The sequence below is a fragment of the Cimex lectularius genome, unplaced genomic scaffold, assembly GCF_000648675.2.
Source record: "Cimex lectularius strain Harlan isolate CLEC.00 unplaced genomic scaffold, Clec_2.1 scaffold17, whole genome shotgun sequence".
Classification (NCBI taxonomy): Eukaryota; Metazoa; Arthropoda; class Insecta; order Hemiptera; family Cimicidae; genus Cimex; species Cimex lectularius.
Genome location: NW_019392640.1, coordinates 3,085,075 through 3,107,220, shown reverse-complemented (window position 1 = coordinate 3,107,220; position 22,146 = coordinate 3,085,075). Strand labels below are relative to the sequence as shown.

General features: G+C 34.0%; 1 protein-coding gene across 6 annotated transcripts; it reads right to left on the bottom strand.

The window, feature by feature from the left end:
* Positions 1-1,096: 1,096 nt before the first annotated feature.
* Positions 1,097-22,056, bottom strand: LOC106672230 (GATOR complex protein DEPDC5). Of its 6 annotated transcripts, none has more exons than XM_014403488.2 (30): positions 21,906-22,056; positions 21,226-21,363; positions 20,991-21,160; positions 20,465-20,590; positions 20,269-20,409; positions 20,058-20,200; positions 19,753-19,940; positions 19,492-19,688; positions 19,371-19,435; positions 17,951-18,154; positions 17,670-17,887; positions 17,391-17,612; positions 16,155-16,256; positions 15,960-16,094; positions 15,813-15,830; positions 14,535-14,752; positions 14,297-14,478; positions 13,981-14,155; positions 13,707-13,910; positions 13,044-13,118; positions 12,870-12,943; positions 11,836-11,934; positions 11,575-11,776; positions 3,787-3,895; positions 3,586-3,732; positions 3,357-3,517; positions 3,105-3,273; positions 2,039-2,167; positions 1,763-1,932; positions 1,097-1,704 (listed from the first exon to the last, which is right to left on the bottom strand). In XM_014403488.2, exons 1-30 carry the CDS (start codon positions 21,946-21,948, stop codon positions 1,507-1,509), a joined length of 4,422 nt encoding a protein of 1,473 aa, XP_014258974.1. In that variant the 5' UTR covers positions 21,949-22,056; the 3' UTR covers positions 1,097-1,506. The 6 variants fall into 6 exon arrangements, with proteins under 6 accessions (XP_014258974.1, XP_014258973.1, XP_014258976.1 ...); XM_014403487.2 differs by having other exon boundaries at positions 15,960-16,097; positions 21,906-22,055; XM_014403490.2 differs by lacking the exon at positions 13,044-13,118 and having other exon boundaries at positions 15,960-16,097; positions 21,906-22,055.
* Between the last annotated feature and the right edge of the window lie 90 nt (positions 22,057-22,146).

The window sequence follows — 22,146 nt, the reverse complement described above, 5'->3', positions numbered from 1 at the left end:
CTCCTCTGCTCTAGAGAATAAAGAGTATTGCTTGGGTGCTTCTAGATGTAGCATAGACTTTTGATAGGGTCTGGCACCAGGGCATGCTTTATAAAGTTAAAAGATTTCTACCTACTCCTTTTTACCTTATCTTGAAATCCTACCTAACCAACTGCTGCTCAGAATGAGGTGCAGCAATAAGTTCTCGGAAGTCAGACAGATAAAAGCCAGTGTCCCATAAGAGAGCATTCCTGGTCCAATCCATTATATCATTTACACTGCTGACCTGCATATATGCCATACTATCATCACCTCATGCCACCTTAATTTTGTACTGTAACTCTAATACAATCCAATCTACCTCCAACATCCAAGAACACCTTGAGCTTTTATTGAAGATATGCAAAAAGTAGAGGACAAGACTGAATGAAGAAAATGTATTTAGTGTAAGTTCACATTGAAAAAACTAGTCTTGCCCTTAAGAGGTACCGATTTCCATTGAAATCAAATACTTCGGACTGTACCTAGACAGCTTACTGGTGTAGATTCCCCACATAAGACTTAAGAGACAATACTTAAATAAGAATTGGACAACTACAGACTTCTTAGACCAAAATCCATCTTGACCGTCAACACTAAACTAACGTTACACAAGGCTACTGCGACCACTTTGGGCATACTGTGTTGAACTTTGCCAGCTATCCAATCCGTCTAATCGTAAAGTTCTCAGACAAATCATCAAAGCTCTTACTATATCAATGAATTTGCTATCCACAACGACCTCACATTCCTTTTTTCAACAAACTGATCTATTCTCGATTCCAAAAGTTTTGTACCAACCTCTTGATCCATCATATACCTTCTACTGAAGACCTCTACACATTCTCAAAGAAACTACCACATTGATGATGACCTTGAAACCTCCTTGCTCCCTCCCACTGAGTGCCAGCATTGAGCCATTGGCTAGTTTTTCATGGCATATGTCCTCCGTGTGCAGCCTGGCATTAGTGTTAGTGCTGTGACCGTGAGTAAAAATGTATAGTGATGATAGTTGAGTAGTAATATTTGATAGTAATATGTACTATGAATAGGGTACAAATTTAAAAAAAAAATTAAAAATTTTGAATTTCAGAATTATATTTGATAAATCTAGAGGCATTGGGGTAAATATTAAAGTATTTTGAGTTCTGTTGGTTGGCTTAGTTGTTTTGGTGACCATTTATGTAAGTAGTTGTACCTTTTTCTGAATTTAGGTGCTGAAAATTAGCCAAATTGAGAAATGTTAAGAATGCACTTTTTGCATAATTTTTAACACCACACCTCGATCACAAATGTTTGACACAAAGTATATATGATAAGAATAAATGTACTTTGTCTTCCCATAAAAATTGACAAGGGTCAGGTAGACATTTAAACGTCTTCTTAACAAAAACAGAAACTTTTGTTTGAATTAAAGACTGTATGGGCAAAATAATTATTTATAAAATGTAAAATTTGTACAAATGAAGATATATATATAATGTAATATCATATTTTAAAGTTTTTTTCCTTGGCTTGCTCCCAGCATAGGTTCCAGAGATTTCTCAACCTGTTATCTCTATTTGAACAAAATTTTGTGAAGTCGCTTAGCAATTTATTTTGGAAAGACTCATCACAGGTAGCATTGGTCGTCCCAAGTTTCCACTTCCTGCTCACCATGTGGTTCCATGACCAGAGAAAGCCAACCTATTACATAAATAACTAAATATCTTAAGCAAGTTAAACAAAGCAAAATTAAATATACCCTGGTGTCTTGATTGCAAGTTTGGTTACCAACGTGTCTTGTTATGTACTCGTGGTGGGGGCTTGCATTGATTTCACTTGATACGTTGTAGCGCCGCACTGGCCGGCTACGGGAAACTGTCTGTGTGCTGTGCTCACAGTGCATTGATGGAATCAAGAGGAATACATTTCCTACAGCAATTATAATATAAATTTGCTATAATTTTCACACATATGTTATGTTGTTGGTTCATTAATTGAGAATTTATTTTTGTAAAAAAATTTTAATCAGACCAACCTGACAAATGTATGTACTGATTATGCTGGTGTTGAGAGCTTTCTACAGTACACGCCACAAAACCAAAACTAAGTGCGATTGTCTCTTGGAATAAAACCAGCCTTTGCGTCCACGTCTCTTCTTCAAATTCTATAAATCATTTCAAACGTAAAAACTCGAAGTTTTATTATGTATTATAAGGCAGGGTATTGAGTGATACTGTTAATGAAATGATGCCTATATTCAGATATTACAAAAAATTTCAAATTAAATGCCTAGTAGAGCAGACTGGGAGAAAGGATTCCCGGTCAATGTTGACTATATCTATTATACAGATGGCTCCAAAACTGAGCGTGGGTCAGGAGCTGGTATTGATAGACTAAACCAAGGACTAGATTTCATATAATTCAAGCGAAGACTATGGTTATTGAACCCTGTGCTAAGGAGATTAAAAGGCCTGTTAACGATAAATGGAAGAATCTACTCAGGACAGCCAGACGGCACTGACAGCAATTATTGCATCCATAGTAAAGTCCAGTCATCTGGGAATCCATTAGGGCCCTGAAAGACATTTGGAGTAAACAACAAAATTACTCTTGTCTGGGTATCAGGGTATAGGGGCAACAAAGAGGCCGATAAATTGGCCATGTAAAGTTCAATGACACCTATTGGTCCTGAACTATTTTGTGGCATAAAAACTACCAAAAATGTAGATCCATCAGACAGTGAATTAAAAATAAGTCCTCAGATCAATGAGTATCAACTCTGCAAACCTCTGGAGGCATATGTAAAAACTCAGAGTGGCAGAAACAAGTCTGTGCAAATATTGTTAGGAAGAAGAAGAGACAGTGGAACATCTCCTCTGTTGGTGTGAAGGCTTATTTTGGCTGAAATCCCTACTCCTGGAAAAGAAAAAGCCTGGGTTTGAAGAATGGGACACCTTGAAAAAGCTTTAGCATCTAGTAAAAAGCCTTCATCTTAATGAGGAGCTCTAGACAACATTGAAGAAATGACAACAATAGTGGTCACATTGCATAGGTTGAAAGACTCCTTCTCTAACCTAATATAATCTTTATTTAGCAATCACCTTCAAATAAATAGCTTTTTGTTCCCATAAGACTCTCGGTGTCCAAAGCGATGAAAATTGGTCCTCTGAGTGGATCTGATTTTTTTGAGTAAGGAAGTGCAAATGGATCTGCTGGTATTGGTACCATTTGCAATCCACATGATTGAGCCTTCCTCGCCCAACCAAACACCTGAAAGATATGTTACAGTCTCAAAATATTGAGCACATATTTATTTCATAAATAACTTTTTATAAATTTACATAGCCACTTACTAGATCAGCAACGATTGGCCCTGAAGCAGCAGCCCATTGAACAACCATTTCATAAGCCATGTCTGGGCGGTAGGCTGCTTGATATTTCAAATGGCCCCATTCTACTCGATCGCTTTTGTTCTGAACATCAATTTCTAAATGGCTCTCCTTGTACATAGGACCTGAATGTGATTGTTTCAATATAAAGTGGGCAGAGATTATTATTAAACATGGGCTTGTTTTTACACACCCTTTTGATTGACTTGCGAACAAGTAGGAGGCAGAGTTTTGCTTAGAAATGTTGGAATAGATGAAAGTTCAGGAGTTTGACGGGCCTCGACTTCGACCCACTCATTTGAAAAGCCTTGAAGATCTCCAAGCGGATCTGTGTCTTCTCCTGTAAAAGTTTAAATTCAATACGCAAAGTTTTTAAATTTTATTTTGAACCTACCTTTAGCCTCTTCTTTAGATCTTACAATATGATACAGGTAAAATCCAATAATAAACTGTTGAGAGAAATCCCCTGAAGCATGGCAAATCAATTTTTCCTTAAGTATCTCCTAAAAAATTGTGTTATTAAAATTAAATTAATTTTTTTTAAATCTAATGAATTAAATTATATATTGGGGACCGCAGAAGTAGGTTTAGCATGAAAGATCACCCACCATCACCCCTGTAATTTAATTTCATACTCCCCTTCTCCCAAAAATATAAATACTGAAAATATTGATGAACATTTAATCTTGTTAACATGTAAAAACATAAGGCCATTATATATATATAAGTTATATACGAGTATAAACATTGTGTTAAATAAATAATGTGATGACAATGCTAGGATGCAGGTGTTGCTCCTAGAATTGTCATCAGCACTCTCTCCCACTCTAGAAATTTTATAAGGATTTTCATTTTAACAAACGTTAGTCTTAAGCCAGATTTACCAAAAGCATATCGACGAGATTTGATTTAGATTCATAAAGTTCTGAATGTATATCAGTCTTTATTTGTAATTTCTTTGAATAAAAGTTTTTTTAAAACACATTCGACCAAAGAAATTATTTAACTGGCGCAGTCGGACTGGACATTGTGGAAAGTTATAATTGAGTAACTTTCCGTTTCAACGGTTAATCGGCAATCGGACAATCAACAATCGGTGAAGAGTTCAACGCATATGAACTTTCCTCCCGGACAACGGCATCGAACTTCTAGACTCTCAGAACCAGCGAATATGTTCGTAGGAGCTCTCGTTTTTATGTAAGAAATACTTAAAATAATCTAATTTAAATTTGTAATATTATTAACATATTCTTAAAAAACGAAGAATATAAAAACTGTTTCGAAAAATGCAAAAATATCCTCAGTAACAGCCCCATTTTACAATACCCAGATTTTTCAAAACCTTTTAATTTAACTACGGATGCAAGTAACGTCGCTTTAGGTGCAGTTCTCAATCAAAACATAAAAAATGCAGACCTGCCCATCGCTTTTGCAAGTCGCACTTTAAACGAATCCGAAACTCATTTATCAACCATCGAAAAAGAGCTTTTAGCAATAGTCTGGGCTACTAAACAATTTAGACCATATTTATTTTCAAATCATTTTATATTATATACCGATCACAAACTGTTACAATGGTTATTCTCCATAAAAGAGCCAAACTCGAAATTAATGAGATGGAGGTTGAAGCTAGAAAAATTTGATTTCGAAATAAAGCATTGCAAGGGCACTGATAATAAAGTCGCTGATGCGTTATCACGTGTCGAACTAAATGTGAACTATGCTGACACAGAAGACAAAGAAGTCGATGACTTCCTTACGCAATTCTTTCTAGAAAATCCAGATATTGGGGAAGAAGTTTTCCAAAACCCTAATGAAATACAGGAAAACCAATCAGTTATCGTAAATTTAGACGAACTAGAAACTGACAATGAAACTGACATTGAGACAGTTCACTCCAACGCGGAAGGAAATACGATAATAACCATCCCCATTATCGAAGGACCGGTTAATATCAGAAAGAACCAAATAATTATATCACTAGTAGAACATAGTCCCACTAAACCAAAAATAATAAAGTTAAATGAAAACAAAACAAGGCTCATAATTCAAATTTCAAAAACAAACTTTGAATCAGACATTATAGAGTTCGTAAAAACATATATAGTCCCGAAAACAAAATACTCCCTTTTCTTCGAAGATGACATTTATGAACAATTTAGCTCCGTAATGGTAAAACACTTTAAACACTCAGAACTCAAGTTTTTCAAACACACGACAAAATTAATAGACGTATTTGAGGAGGAAGAACAACTTGAAATTATTGAAAACTACCACATTGGAAAAACAAACCATAGAGGAATCGAAGAAACTACGGAAAGAATCAAACGTTGTTATTATTGGCCAAACATGAGAAAATCAATTCAAAATTTCATCAACAGATGTGAGATCTGTAAAGTGACGAAATACGATAGAAGACCACTAAAACTCAAATTCAACATAACACCTAACCCTACTAAACCGTTCGAAATAATTCATATAGATACAGTAACTTTTGAAAAAAACAAAATTTTTAACATTAATAGACACATTGTCAAAATACGCACAGGCTTATAGACTAAAATCTAATCAGGCTATAGAAGTTGTAAATAAGTTAATAAAGTTTTTCTCTCATCATAATGTACCGAAACAAATTGTCATGGATAACGGAACAGAATTTAACAATTCTTTAGTAAAAGAACTTCTAGCACTTCACAAAATCCAAATTCATTTTACAAGTTCCCGGAATCAAATGGACCAGTTGAACGTTTACACTCAATACTCCTGGAACATTTAAGAATACTAAACAATAGAGAAAAATTTAAAAAAGATTCAATAAGAGATAAAATGAACTATGCTATTTTAGCATATAACAACACAATACATTCCTCCACGAACGCAAAACCAAGTAACATAATCAGCGGTCATATCGAAAATGACTCCCCGTTCGCACTAGACTTAGAAACTCAAATATACAACGACTACATAAACACCCACAAACAGAAAACTCTTTTATTATATTAAAAGATTAATGAACTAAATTCGAAAATCAAAGAAAAAACTATAGCAACGCTAAACCGAGAGAGAGAAGAATTACCTGATATCCCCGAAGAGGTATATATACGAAATAAACAAAAACAAAGTAAAACTAAAAACAAATATAAAAAACAAACGCTAAAATCGATCAACAGAACTCTGAAATTAGGTAGACTAAATGCACAACACTATAATACACAGAGTAAAATCCACTTGTCAGATGTTCAAAGACCTAGGAAAACCACTCAAAAAATTGACGCTGTTCCAGGTCCATCCTCAGCTGTTACGCAAACGGACTGAATATCAAAAACATCACAACAAACCCTGGTATACTACCCATAAGGCTAGGAAAAGCGAAAATCCAACAAACACCACACTCTTATTCATTACTACAATGTTACAGAATTAGATACCAAATTCAGTGAGTTAAACGTTAATTATTTGAAAATCTTTGAGCTGGCAAAAAACGACACTGATATAAAGAAGAAATTAAATAATTATTTCAAAATTATTAATTATGAAGGCAGTGTAATAAGCGAAAAACTAAATTCGTTAATTGTACAGAGAAAATTTGAATAAAAAGAGGATTAATAAACGGTTTAGGATCCATTGTAAAATTCATAACAGGTAACTTAGACGCCTATGATGGCGAAAATTATGAAAAAATGTTAGCAGACATAAAGAATAATGTAAATAACTTTAACTATCAATTAAATAACCAATACTCTGTAAACAATATGTTAATAAAAAATTATAAAGAATTGATTAAGGAAATAAATATTAATAATGTAGAATTAAAAAATAAAATTGTAGAACTTAATAATATTATTAGGGATAATAATAAGGGCATTTGTGTATTAGAATTAGAAAATATGCTTAACCAACTTGTTATATTGTTTGAATTAATCTCTGATATGCTAAGGGAAATAGAAAATTCTATTGTATTCTGTAATATAGGGAGACTACATCCCAGTATAATCAAACCTAGAGATATGTTTAATGAATTAAACAAATTATTAAAACATTATCCCGGTGGATTTCCATTTTAACTAAAACTAGAGAATATCCTAAAACTTGAATCAATGGTTAAAAACTAAATGTAAATATTATAATAATGAAATTGTGTACTATTTGTCGCTACCTGTAACACAACAAACAGATTATGACCTGTATTGTCTACTTTCCATTCCATCTTATTACAAAAACAAATTTATAACTGTGCTGGCAGAGTACAAATACTTTTGGAAGTCAAGGGACAATTCGATTATCCAACCACTGAAAAAACTGTGCCCTGAAATCAACGGAGTTTACCTTTGCTCCGTCGAGGAAGAGGTTCATCAAGCAACACCTTGCGGCGGGAACATATTGCTTCATGAAAATATGGAACATTGCCAGATTGCTGACATCAAAATAGCCAACAATTTACTGCAACGAATTCCAGAAATTAACCAATACCTAGCAATTTTTGCGAAACCTGACACCGTTAAAATAGAAACTTCAAGTGGCCTGGAAACGCATAAATTGAAAGGGTTGTTCCTCATAGATGCAGAAGACAGCACTCTATTGTACAGGAACAAGGCAGTTAACCTACAGACCCGCACTTCTGGAAGACCTCACAGGTTGAGTGACTTGTGGAATGGAAAAGATGAAGAACCTGAACATCACCGTTCATCTACAAAAATTGGAAATGGACATACCAACCTTCACCCATAACATTCAAGAAACTCCAGCTGTACATGTTAATCCCAGCCTTTGGACTATCCTTCTGTATATAATTCTACCCATCATATTAACTGTAATCACTATTATTTTGTATAGATATAAGAAAAGTATGTTAGCCTTAAGTAACCACAGGTGTGGTTCATTACAAATGTAAAATAATATCTTAGCATAGAAAAAGTTAGTTCAAATTTTTATAATTGTCATTTTTTTTCTTTCACAAGCTTCCAGGGAAGCTCTCTCTAAGGGGGGAGGAGTTATATACGAGTATAAACATTGTGTTAAATAAATAATGTGATGACAATGCTAGGATGCAGGTGTTGCTCCTAGAATTGTCATCAGCACTCTCTCCNCATTGCGGATGTAACTTATATATATATATATATATATATAAGTTACATCCGCAATGGCTGTTTCTCTCATCAAAATGGATCCTGAGACTCAGCAACTCTATATTAGACCCTCTCCCACCATTTTTGAAAACTTTACTCGGACTCAGACTTGGAGTTGAACCGCATTTTAATCACGACCTCGCCTAATTTTTATTTTAAAAGATTTATTTTTATGTTAAGTTAATTGTAAACTTTAATGATATATAATAAATAAATCTTTTTAAAAACGAGTGTTAACTTCGGATGATGCTGACTCTAGGGACGAACAATCCGATTTGACCTAGAACAACATCACACAAACCGAATAGCTAGATGATCCTAGGGACAAACAATCCGATTCGACCTGGAACATCACACAAACCAGATTGCTAATAGAGGCAAATTCCGAAAAAAAAATCATCCCCATTAAAATAAAAAATGTCTGTAATGGACAAGCATTATTGAGAAATATTAAAATAAATGAATTAGAAATCCCTGAGGGTTTGGTAAACATAAAAAATAGCACAGTTCTTTGTGTGGTGAAAAACGATACAGAAAAGGATATGGAAATAAAGTTAGAGCACCTGATTACGGTTGAAGGCATCAATGACTTCATTATACAAAAACGGACTTCTTCAACTTGAACCCCAACTTTAACTTCAACTTGATGACCCAAAACAAAGCAAAATTTGACCCCAATAAAATTAGAACAGAACACTTAAATGACGAAGAAAAAAATGCCATAACAAACCTAGTAAAAGAATTTTCTGACATTTTTTACTTAGACGGAGATAAATTAACGTTCACATATCAAATTAGCATGAAATCCGAACCACAGACGAAATACCCGTCTACTCTAAAACCTACAGATACCCGCAAATATTTAAAGATGAAGTAAATAACCAAATTGAAAAAATGTTAAAACAAAATATAATAACATCGTCATTTTCCCATACTCAGCCCTGGTTTGGGTCGTCCCAAAAAAACTTGACGCCTCTGGACGGAAAAAGTGGCGCTTAGTCATCGATTACCGCAAGCTCAACAAAAAAACTGTCGAAGACAAATATCCGTTACCAAACATAGCAAACCACAGAGAACAAACTAAATTATTATATGAGAGAATTAGAGAATTAAGCCAAATCAACAAAGAGAAATCTATTAACAAACGGAACGAAAACAGGGAAACCCTCCCTGAAATTCCCAAAGACGTTTACGTGGGAAACGCACAACAACAGAGCAAAACCAAAGGCCATTACAAACCGGAACAGATAGATACTGTTAACAAAGATTTAAAAACCGCAAAAATAAAGACCCAACACCCCAACACAAAAGACAAAATTCATTTAGAAAATATAAAACGATCTAGGAAAACGGGTAACTAACAAATCTGTTCCAGGACACTGCTCTTGGCAGTCACATCGGGAACGATAATAACGGACATCACAACAGGCACAGGACTCATCCCTGTAGACCTAGGCACTGCAAAAGAACAGACGTCCCACCACGTTTTAATACATTTTTTTAAACTAAACCACTTTTTAAATCAACTACATGTCCTTGACGAAAACTATCGCTCGACACTGTTGTACCAACGAGGAAAATTAATATGCGGGACTAGTATGTTAACCGATGGGGCCACTCTAACTAGCTACTGTAAAATAATTAACCACACTAGAGAAATTATAAGAGATAAATTAGATTTTATCAACCCATAAGGGAATATTATTAAAGATAGATTTAAGAGAGGGATTATAAACGGTCTCAGAACAATAATTAAATTTATAACCAGTAACTTAGATAACAACGATAAAGAAAGATTAAAAAAAATTATTAAACATTTAGATTCACAAAAACAAGATATGCAATCACAAATAAATGCTCAATACTCACTAAACTCAGAAATCATAAAAGAATACAACAAAACTGCAAACTATAAACCAGAATAATCATGAGATTGCTAAGAAGATATTGAAACTACACAAGAACATTGACCATTACATGGATTTAAACAGACAACATAATATCTTAAATTAAATACAGATTATATTAAACACATTACAGGATATAGAAAATTCTATAGCATTTTGTAAATTAAAAACATTACACCCCAGCATAATTTCTCCATCCGAACTATTCTATGAACAAATAAAATTTCGCCTTACTACGGAAATATATTACCTTCTGAAGTTCACCCACAAAACATAATAAACTATGAGGAAATGATCAAAGTCAATTGTATTATCAAAGCTACAGAAATGGTATACTTATTAGAAATACCTATTGCACAAGATGTAAGCTTCCAACTAAATGAAATGTACCCCGTAGCTGCCAAATGTGGAGAAAGCTTTGTAACTATACTTCCAAATGTTAAATATTTACTCAAACCACAATCTGGTCTTGAGAAAACAATAATTACACTAAAGAGTACTTGTACACAAAAAATTGCATATGTACACTTTTGCTCTCCTGATTTAATAACTTACACAAACGCTCAATGTGAATTGAACTTGCTAGAAAATGGCAGTGCAGAACTTTGCAGCTACACAACAATAGACATCTCTGCCAAGAGAGCCACTTGGAGTGGATACCACAAATCAACCAGTATCTGGCAACTTTCCCCACAGGACAACGTTTAAAAATCATCGACCAGGACATCGCCGAGGATAAACTACTACAAGGAGTCTTCCTCATCAATCCAAACAGTCGAATAATATATTGAGGAAAACACCTGAAACACGAGTCTAGATCCTCTGGGCAACCAAACATCTTGGCAAACATTGATTTAAATTTCCATCTCACTCTGATGTCAAAGTTCAAAGTACATATTCAGGAATTGAATCTGCAAAACACACCATCCAATGTCATCGTTGATCGTAAAAACAACGTTTTCTTAACTGCAATGAGTTCCAGCAATCAGGCAATCATCATAATGTTGATCATCGCAGTGACTTTAATCACCACCACGTGGATCAATTTGGACACAATTCAAAAAGATGACAACAGACTTCACCACCCAAGTTTATATATATATATATATATATATATATAAACAGCAAGGTAGCTAAAAATGAACATACTTCCATTACAGATTGTGCCTTTTCAGTTGTGTTCACACCTTCCATGTGGTGGATGAGCCAATTTACTGCATCAGCTGAGACAAAGGTGTATCTGGGTAGGCTTGGGAAGAGGCTGAGAAAACCGACGCCAACAGCGGGGTTCTTCATTTGTTCAAGGATCTCATTGTGTGACGCTCCCTCCTTTAGTAAGACTACCTGTGGCCTAAGAAGGCAAAAACAAAAACAATCAACAACCCTCGAGGGTATTTCAAAACAACTTACGAGTCTGGGTCGTTTTCAAGATCATAATCAGGCGATGACGGGATACTAGAGTCAATGGATGGTGAGACCTTCCCCCTCTCGAGCACTTTTGATCCCGACCTAAATTTGGATAAAAATGGATAATTTATAAGTTTAAAAAAAATGAGTGCCCAGACTTCAAGCAATAATCAAGAACAATAAGCAAGAATGGCAGAGACATAACTTCACCAAGAGCATCTAGTAGCAAAGAGTTTTAATTGGCATTAAGCAAGGATCTGTAGGTTCAAAGCAATATGATTACATACTTTGAATATTTACTTCAGCCAATAAGCAAGTAATGGCACATGTTAGTGAAATTGTAGAACTTGACAGTTTGATTAAATCATGCAAAACAAAAACAAAAGAAAAAGTTTAACAAATATTTTAAATATATTTGATGATTTGAAATCTAAGCTTACATACTTTATATTACAAATTATTTAATTATTTATTTTATTTTACGAGTATAAATGTAAAAGAGAGTAAAAAAGAGTGGATAGGAAATCATCCTCTCGGCTTGTTAGGGACCTCATGGTCAAGGGTCCATTCCCACCATAAAAATCTCACCATTCCGCACAAAAACATCTTTTGAAACAATTATTGAATTGTACTTTGGCTAATATGGAAAAAAATAAATCAAAGTTACAAAATGTAAAGATGATTCACAACAAGTAATTTTTTTAGAATGTAAGGTAATTCCGTTAATAAAATTTAAAAAATATATGCAGAGTTGATATTCTGATTGAATTTCAAATGTTTACTTATTAATTAAGTTTAAAGTCAACGAAAACTCACCAATTAAAGCCATATTTTTCACTCGGTCTTAATCCATTTTCATATTTTTCCTGTATCGAACAAAAACACTATATACTACAGGTTTTAAAACAAAAACAAAAAAGGTGCTAAACATTGTGGGATGTGAGAAAAAGATTATGTGCGGCATCCACAAAAGCAGTGAAAAGCGAGAGCAAATTTTGGCAACCAAATCCTTTCCCTCCTGGTAAAAGTGGACAAACCTTGGGCGTGGCTTTTCAGGTAGCCTGTTGCTACCCAGGCGTTCCCTGAACGGAGAATTACTTGCCACACTGCTCTGAAAAACAAAAACATACAAAATCAAGAATGACAGTCTAGAGATATTATTAAAAAATGGCATAAGAGAATATCTTCAAGCCAAAAATAAAGTTTAATACCTTGAGGAATAAGATGCCAGTACTGTAACGTCTCCGGCTCAAATGACTTGGCATGTTGAGGCAGGACAGATCCAGCTAAGAACATGCAACACTAGCAACTACACAATAATACAACCACAAATCCACTAAACAACACTCTATTAAAATTGTAATTTAAAACTACATATATTATTACAGAATAAGCTGAGAGACGGTGGAATGAAGCAAACTGTAAACATATCAGGGCACATGCTCTGAAAATAACGTCATGCAGCTTAAACTTTGCTTTTGAAAATTATTCAATTGTAGTATTATTTAAAGCTAATCATCCTCGTATTGGTTTTCACGGGCTGCATTATTACAATTTCTTTTATTGTTTCCAATTGCTGTCATGCTTAAAAAACTTGAAGGGTTTAATAGTATTTAGCAAACCATGAAAAACAATTAATAACTAAAAACAAGTAAAATGTGTTTATATAAAAATAAAAACCACATTAGACAGTTAAAGGATTTTGCGAGGAAACAAGAAAATGTTATGATTTGATGAAAACATTTAAAAATTATACGATTCAGTAAAATTTCATCAGGCCACATCATTTCAGGTGCACAATTTTTTTTTTTTTTTTTTTTTTTTTTTTTAAATGGGATATTTTCTAACCAAAACTGCACATATATTTATTTTACCCTTTGTTTTTTGTGGTTTTGAGGCCGGCGAATTTTATTCACCCACAACTCAATGAATTTTAAAAAGTTGTCCATCAAATTCTGCTGTTCTTCTGGCGAAAGTGGGTTGTACAAGTCACAATGTTCCGATCCATCAAGAATCCTCTTAGTAACCGATGGGCACATAGGCAATAGATACATTCGGAATCGCCAATATTTCAAGCTCTGACAAACAAAATGCCGAATGTCAACATGGACACTTCAAAATTGCTCTTTATGAAAGAAATTTTTTTACCTCAATCAATGCAAAGTCTGTATCGCCTCTTGTACATATATAATGATCAAGGAAGTTCCAGTTAAAATTTTCTAGTTTTTCTGTTGTGAAGGATATCCATGAAACTCCATAATTCGGATGATCTGGTGCTTGAAACCGATACCAGTAATGAAAATTGAATGGTGGATAAGGATGCCTAAAAAAAGGAAGTGTTTTGTATTGTTTTTTTTTGTAATTCTTATAAATACAATTTTTTCATGCAAATGAAATATTATATTGAAATAAACATATTAAATAAAATTAGTTTGTTAATAGACATTTTAGGCTAAAGTGATACCTAGGTCTATATCTTGTGACACTGATTTCAGAGCCATTGAGCACAATTCGATGAAATATCCTGCCAATGCTCAGCTTGTACTCTTGAGTCGGTTTTGAATCAAATGGCCTACAGCCGACAACACTGCTGCCAACAATGACTGGAGTGTGTCCTCCACTGTCTTCAACAATTATTTGAAATCCCTACAAGTGAGACTGTGAGACTGTGAGACTGTCCATGAGAATTGTGAGTAGCTTACCTGGGCCAATCGCTGTGAAACCAATTCCTTAAACACTTCTTGCGTGTGAAGAGGCTTCCTGTAGATGACACGCTGCTGAGCGTAATCGGCGTTGACGTCATCTGGCAGCAAGCTGTAATCAGAAAAGAGATAGTCCGTCTGTATGCACACCTCGTCAGGGAAGTAGTCAGTCGTGATCGGAAGGCAAGCCGGGATCGTCAACGACTTCCAGTCAACACCTGTTGAACATTCCACGTGTAAATCTGAGAACTTTTACATAAGCTTACCACACAGTGCTTGTGCTACAAGAAAAATAGAAGAGAATGCTAATAGAAATTACCTTTGAACATCTAATTATAAAAAATATTTACAAAGCAAAAATAAGTGAACATAACATTTCCATATTATCAGTAACATTACAAGGAAAAAATGTTAAAGAAATACAGTGTTAAAATATTGAACAATAATTAAATAGAACAAATTAGAATGTCATAAAAGAAATAAGAATAGAACCCAAAGAACCTCCAAACCCAAACATAATCTACTTTTTACAATTTACAAAAAATATATTTTTTCCAAATTCCACAATGGGTTGTAATTTGATCTAATAAGTACAACAAAGCCAAATAATTTTATACAAATACTGTACAATTAACCAAACCAAATCATTTTCCAAAAAAATCAAAGGAGCTTTTTAGAAATTTTCAGCTAACAAATGAGTAAATAGTCCATTTAATGAGTCCAACTGTTGAAATGAATGCAATACAATAAAATAAAAATAAAAAAGTAAACAACTTTTTTAAATTTGTTCTAATTCTATACACATTATTATGATGTAGAAAGGGTAAAATATCTCATAAATAACAGAGAAAAGTAAAATCCCTACAAATTCTATGGCATGCAGAAAATCATTTCTATGTGGGTAATCACAAAACTTATAAAGTGACGTAAATTTTATTTTTAATATTTAATAAAAAATGGTTATTAAAATTAATAGAATGTTTTAATTGATTTAATAAATAAAAAGTTTAGAGGAAATTAAAATGGATAATAAAAGAAAAAATAACACGTTAGCTAACTTTAAGTATCAAAAGAAAAAAAATCGTTCTCATGTGAGTATACAACAGTTTCGAACAAATAAAGCTAAGAGTGTCACCTCAATCTTAGGAAAGAGAGAGGTTTGAGGTTGCCCCGCACACTGAGAGGCACAAGCGTTCTGCTATCCTTCACCACTAATCTACTCTGGTGTTAATATGGTGCGATTAGCTACAAAGTGCAAACATAAATAAAAAACCAAACCTATTAACACTTTTGACGCTGCGACGAGTAGACACCATTGCATGAAACAAATTTCAATTCAATCAGTATGACATTTTTTAAGATTCGAAAATAAAAGAACAAAAACAAATAAATTAGTACAGATCTATTTTTTCGGCTGTTCTCTACCTGTTGTGAGGGCAGGTGTCCATTCCTGCTCTCCAGTCGCACCCCACAGCAGCGTTAAGCATTTCCTGTTCACAGCGTGGCTCCCATGGAGATATGATGAGGTCATGATGCTGTGCCTGGGCTTCGATTTGCTAACTACTGGTTTAAAAGATACTGTAAGAAAAAAAAGTCTACAGTAAAATTGAACTATTTTACCAATTTTTGTGGGAGAATTTTCATCAGAAGATTTTTCTACTTTATGCATTTTTGGTGCTTTCGCCTGGTAGTGATGCTGTTGGATCAGTTGGCCAGTTGGACCTAAACATTTTGGTTAAAAATTGAACAATTATAATATAAAATGGCTGATATTTTTGGATTAATTACAAACAATAGCTGTACTAGACTGTATTTGTGAAAGAAAATAACAAAAATTATTAAATAGTTATAGTTATATTATTTTATTAATATTACATAATAGTTAAATTATTATATAGTTAGTTATCATGTAATTGTCTGTGAGTATCATGATCTGCTGGATTGGTCTGTCAGATGTATTTCAGTATTTCACCATCTTCAGTGGTGTGTTTGAAAATGAAATTGTTATTCTATTATACTTTAATTGTCTATTTTAAAAATTGGAGGAAAAATAATGTTTTATCTCCAGAAATTATTGTATTACAGGAATTTGTAGCTTTATTAGTTATGATATTTACTGATTTATTTTCTATTTTGCTTTTAGACTTAAAGGCCGGACCCCACATGACCGCACCAAGCCCACACCAAGTGACGGCCGACTGTCTGCCATCATACGGAGAGCGATTGGGACACTGGAAGTGAGCGGGCTAGTCCCCACATCTCCGCACCGTACTCGACTAGTTTGGTTTAATTTTTGACCGACACGGATTGTGTGAGGTGCAGTGTAGTTTTTTTAAAATATTTTCTTTATATATTTATTCCCAATTGTCTTTTTATAATCTTAATACAATTTTATTTTGTAAAATGGACGCAAATAAACTAATTGAGGAGGTCAGAAAAGAAAGTTTCCTGTGTTGTATGACCAGTCCAATGAAAAACACAGAAATACGTAATATAAAGACAGAATAATTTAATTAAATAATAAATTAATTAATTCCCTTTTAACACATTTTTTCCTTGCATTGTGAACCCACATTCTTCTCCTTCTGTGATGATTTCTTCGCCAATTAACATCTTCTCTAAAGCAAGTGCTATCATCCCTAATTCACTAGTTTTAAAACTTCTTAACATTTTTTCTCAACGAAACGATGTAAGCTTCGAACAATGTAGCTTTAAAGCTACTACACTACTGAGTATTGTCCAACACAAGTGGGATCCTCCGTCACCATCACCGCAAGTTGGCCAACTGTTGGTGCGGGCCCGGTGCTGTCATGGGGGTCCAGGCTTAAGCCTCATTAAAATATGAAATTGTTGAACCTTTTGGAAATATGTGTGTCCACCGTCTTCGATTCGAAGTCAATTTTATGGTGATATGTGAAGGATCGAATGGATTAATCAGAGCCCTTCCAGGCCTAGGAAGGCTGCTCGGATGGAGCTGGGGCTGATAGCCAGAAGCAGGAGACCCAGTGCTACCTATCAACAGTCTAGATGGTGAAGAATCCGCTTCACTCACGCTCGTATTATCCCCTCGCAGTAGACCTTAATAAAAAAAGAAATGTACCTTGAGATTATCACATTATTATTTTAATTAATTACTTTCTGATTGTAGCAGAGAAGAGCTGGAATGCCTAGGACAGTCGTCATCCAGTTTATAAGGAATAGAAATTGCTGGGGATTTAGAAAGAGGAGGCCCAGAAGGAGCCGGTGGTTCGATAACATAGTGGATGTCTGGGTCTGACATTTTACGCTTTACCATTAATTTGTTACTCCCTTCCAAACCAGAAACACTCGTTTTTTTAACCGCCTTCACATTTCTAAAAAAAATCAGATTTTTTAAAAATGCAATTCATAATCATAAATGCATTTTTCATACTTACTTTGTCTGAACCAAAGGCACTGTGAAAACTTGAGCATCATACGCGTCATAATTGACAACTGAATTAAATGGCTCTTCCTCCTCATAAAGGGCTTTTGTTCTAAGATTTGTACTCGTTGCTATTGAGTGTTTTGACTTTTTCGGTGGCAGCTTTATCCTTGGTATGAAGTTTGAATATGCGACTCTCTTATTTGATGAATAAAAACTAAAAAAAGAAAACAATTCAATATGTAATAAATTTTTCAAATAATTTAAGAACATTTGCACGTTTATTTTTCAGTTATTTATTCAATATCAATCATCTGAGCCAGGTCGGTCTGAAATTTATACCATCACACTAAACACAAACTAAAGTGAGTGGCAATGTAATAATTTTTGATCCAATTGTCTACATATTTTGTCTTTTAAAAAAATTACATAATTAATAGAGTATATGTATAATTAAGAATACATAACTTGGATAAAAAATAATAAAAGTTGTAATAATAAAAAATATGTTAGTAAATACTTTATAATAATAAATTTTATTATATTGTAAAAAAAAGTTTAACTAATCACGATAAGATGTGTATACTGGCGCACCTCAGTGTCTCCTAGAAATCAGATCAGGGTTTGCTGGATTTTGCCTTAACAGTCTTAACGGAAGGGACTAGGACTGGCAAAAGGAGTGGTCTGCACCATGTATATGGGAGGTTTGTCCACTTCATGGTTGTTCCCACGGCACAGCAGCATGTACATGGTGGAATTGTATTACATTCTGGCAGTGATTCAAGACAAAGGATGCTTTGCCTAATCAATCCCTGAGCATGGTTTTGGCTATCCATGACAGATTGTCGGTTAACCCTCTCATCGTGCTCTTGATAGATAGATATCCCTGAGCTGGAGCATCTCAGAAAAACAGTGGTAGTCGACCTGAGTTAGTTGGGTACCCAGACACATTGGGCTGGAGGACAACTTATGTACATACGAGGCAGCTAAAGCTGGGATGTTTCGCCCTCCAAACCAAACAACCATTTTCTGGCTCACTGATGCTGTACGAATAGTAAAGCATACAATAAAAGAACTTTGGCAACATGACCCCAAGAGAGTCTGATACAAAAGAAGGGATCGTTTGAGAAAAAGGTCACTCAGTATATCATGGTTGAGGAGTGCCAGGTCTCATCCATTATTAAAGAGCATGTAGGCATGGCACCTGATGAAAAATTGGGTATGAAAGTAGGTTATTGTGTGCCTGTTACAATTTTTAAAGGAAATAGGGGTGTTTTGCCACATTTAGTCTGTAAATATTATATGCATTAATTATTTATTTGGCTGACAGAATATGGAGTACCCTAATGGCCATCACAGTGCACTGGAAGCCTGTAGCCTCTATTAAATTGTCAAAAAATTGGAAAAAGTTATTTCAAATAAAACGTTTTTACCTTAAGTTAATCCAATGTGGCATACTGTAGTTATTTGTTGCAATTGGGGAATCTTTATTGTGGAACTAAAAATAATTAAAGTTAGTTCAAATATTCAATTTAGATGTGCAGAAACTTTTACTTTTAGCAGAGGAACAGCATGTAATGGTTGTTCACCAAGGCAGACTAAATCACTGCCCACACCGTTATCAATGACCCTCTGTTTTGTGACATTTGTTAATTCCCTGTCAACCTCGAACACACCAACCCCAGGGGTAATGACAACTGAGAGCTGCCCTGTTCTATCGAAACTCCTGTCCAAATAGTGTTTTTCAAATACTATAGAAGAATGAAAAATTAAATTAAATGACAATTGTATTATGTTTAATTTATGCTCATTTACCGTTAAGAGACATGTTAAGAACTTCTAGGAAATTTCCTTGTGCGGCAGTAGAATTCACAGCCTTTGGAATTATCGTGTTGGGACGATTGTTGTACTCCAAGACTGATTTTCGGTAATTGGAAAACAACTTTCGTAGTTCAACTAAAGCATGCGACCAGTCGTCATACTTCTCATTCTGAATTGCCACCCTTAAAAGTAATTAAATTGTAAAAATAAAACATACATTTAAAACACTTGTTAAGAGTAATTTATAGTTTTGAGCATATTTTTTAAGTTGCTCAACATGAAAATGAAGTAAAACAGACCTGTAAAAGTCTTCATAAAATCTTCCTTTATAATCCTGTTGAAGACATTCCCTCATGAAATGTGGGAATTCATCCAAGCTTTGTGCCTTGTAGAAAGTTCTTGAAAAGAGTACTATCGTCACTTCGTGATTACTACCATGTTTCTACAAAATGATTAAAGTTAATAAAACAAATAATAAAAAGTTGTATAATGAACGAAATAATGAAAGACCTTCCATTTCTGGAACAAATCTGCAAGAAATCCGTTCACCGCTTTTTCAAAATAAAGGTCGCCGTGTATGTCGAAATCCCACATTTCTGAGCTCATTTGTAGGAACAGGTACACCATGCTGGTTGACGACCTGAATACAACCTGAAATAATCCAAACTTTAATATAAAACCAAAGCTATCGACTATTTATAATTACTTTGGTTGATTCTGTAATAACACCACAAGCAACTCGATCACCCAAAGACCACATCTCGTGCACCTGACACCGAATGCTTCCACCACAAAATTCAATTTTCTTTGTTAAATAGACACATGTATTAACCTGAAAAGGTAATATTTCAATTTTTTTTTTTAATTTTGTCTTTTTTTAATTATTAAACATCAATAATAAACATAAAAAATTACTCAAAGAAATATGAACATCTAAAAAACAAGTAAACTATTATGCTCAAGAGAAAATTTATTATTATATACATTGTATTTTATTGCTTACTTAATAACTAATATTAATTAGAAAAACAGTAAAAAAAAGCATGCTAAAAATTTGATTTAATTTTATTTTATTTATTTATTTATTTTTTAAATATATAATCTAGGCTTTTTTTTGTAGCAGCAAAAAAGAAGCATTTTTTTGTAAAGATTTGTTTAATATCACAATTTTTGGGGTAAATCCAAATTTAACTAATAAGATCCATTATGACAAATACACTTTACTTTCTTACCAAGGAATTTTTCAGCCTCCACATTTCACTGCGCCCGAGGTATTGATCTTTAAAAATAATCTCGACTGAATCAAGACTGACAGAGTCAGGATCTACAACATTCACGTGGACGTCCGCATATGTTCTAAGTTGAAATGTGGTTGCAATGCTTTGCTCAACACTGACAACATCTGAAGAAAAGAAAAATTACTGAATTTTGTCATTTTTCACTGTTTTGAAACAGAGTTTTTCATACCTCTGCCTTGAAGATCTTCTTTGAACAGCGTTATCTGAAGGAGAAGACGGCTGAACTCGTCTTCGGGGTGGTATATCTCTACAATGTCACCCTTGTTCAGGTTCGGAAAATCCTTGGGGTTTATTATGAGATTCTCACCTAAAATGTTGGAGGAAATGCGTACAAATTATTTCTCATAGCATCTTAAGTTATTTCAACTGCCTCCATTAAAACAGGGGAGCAAGAGAACTTAGATGAATAATGTTTTTGAGTACCAAACACCTTCTCATGAGCACAAGCCCTCAATCAACAACTGCATATAAATTATAGTACTAGGACCAAATGTTGGATACCCAGGATGATCCTTCTTCCAAGGTTCAGATCAAGAATGAGAAAAATCAGAGTTTTAATTTTTTGAATTGATGCAATTTCATATATGTTATTGTAAAAACAGAAAAATAACAAAATGTGCCAGTAATACCCTACAGTAAATATTTTACAAAAAACTTCACAGCCCACTAACAAGAAAATAGCAGTTGAACTTTGAAAAAAAAATGTTTACTGAAATAACCACAATTATAATAAATATAAATTACAATTTCTGTAATATGAAATTGAATTTATATTTCGTGAAGAACATTTCGATTACAACAAAAAAGGGAACATGTCACGTTGAACAAAAGCTGGGGACTGAGACTCACCTGAAAATCCTTTTGTGTGAACAATTAATTTGTACAGCTTCATATTTCAGGATGGAAATTTTTGACTTATTGGTTTAATTATCTACATCTAGTTATCAGGTCAATAAAGAAAAACCAGAACCACGATGACAACCTCCTCGGTTAGTTGTAAACAAAGTGTACGCACCTGATGATTGTCTCAAGCCATAAAAAAAATATATTTTTAAAAAACAACAAGATTCCTAGAAAAATTCTAAATTAT

What these genes read in the sequence shown, in the direction of transcription:
- LOC106672230 (XM_014403487.2), bottom strand. Translation starts at nt 21,948, where the DNA reads ATGAAGCTGTACAAATTAATTGTTCACACAAAAGGATTTTCAG. An exon ending in GTCACAAGATATAGACCTAG is followed by an intron (nt 14,156 to 14,296) that starts GTATCACTTTAG and finishes TCCTTTTTTTAG; the next exon opens with GCATCCTTATCCACCATTCA. An exon ending in AGGCACAATCTGTAATGGAA is followed by an intron (nt 3,896 to 11,574) that starts GTATGTTCATTT and finishes ACAATTTTTTAG; the next exon opens with GAGATACTTAAGGAAAAATT.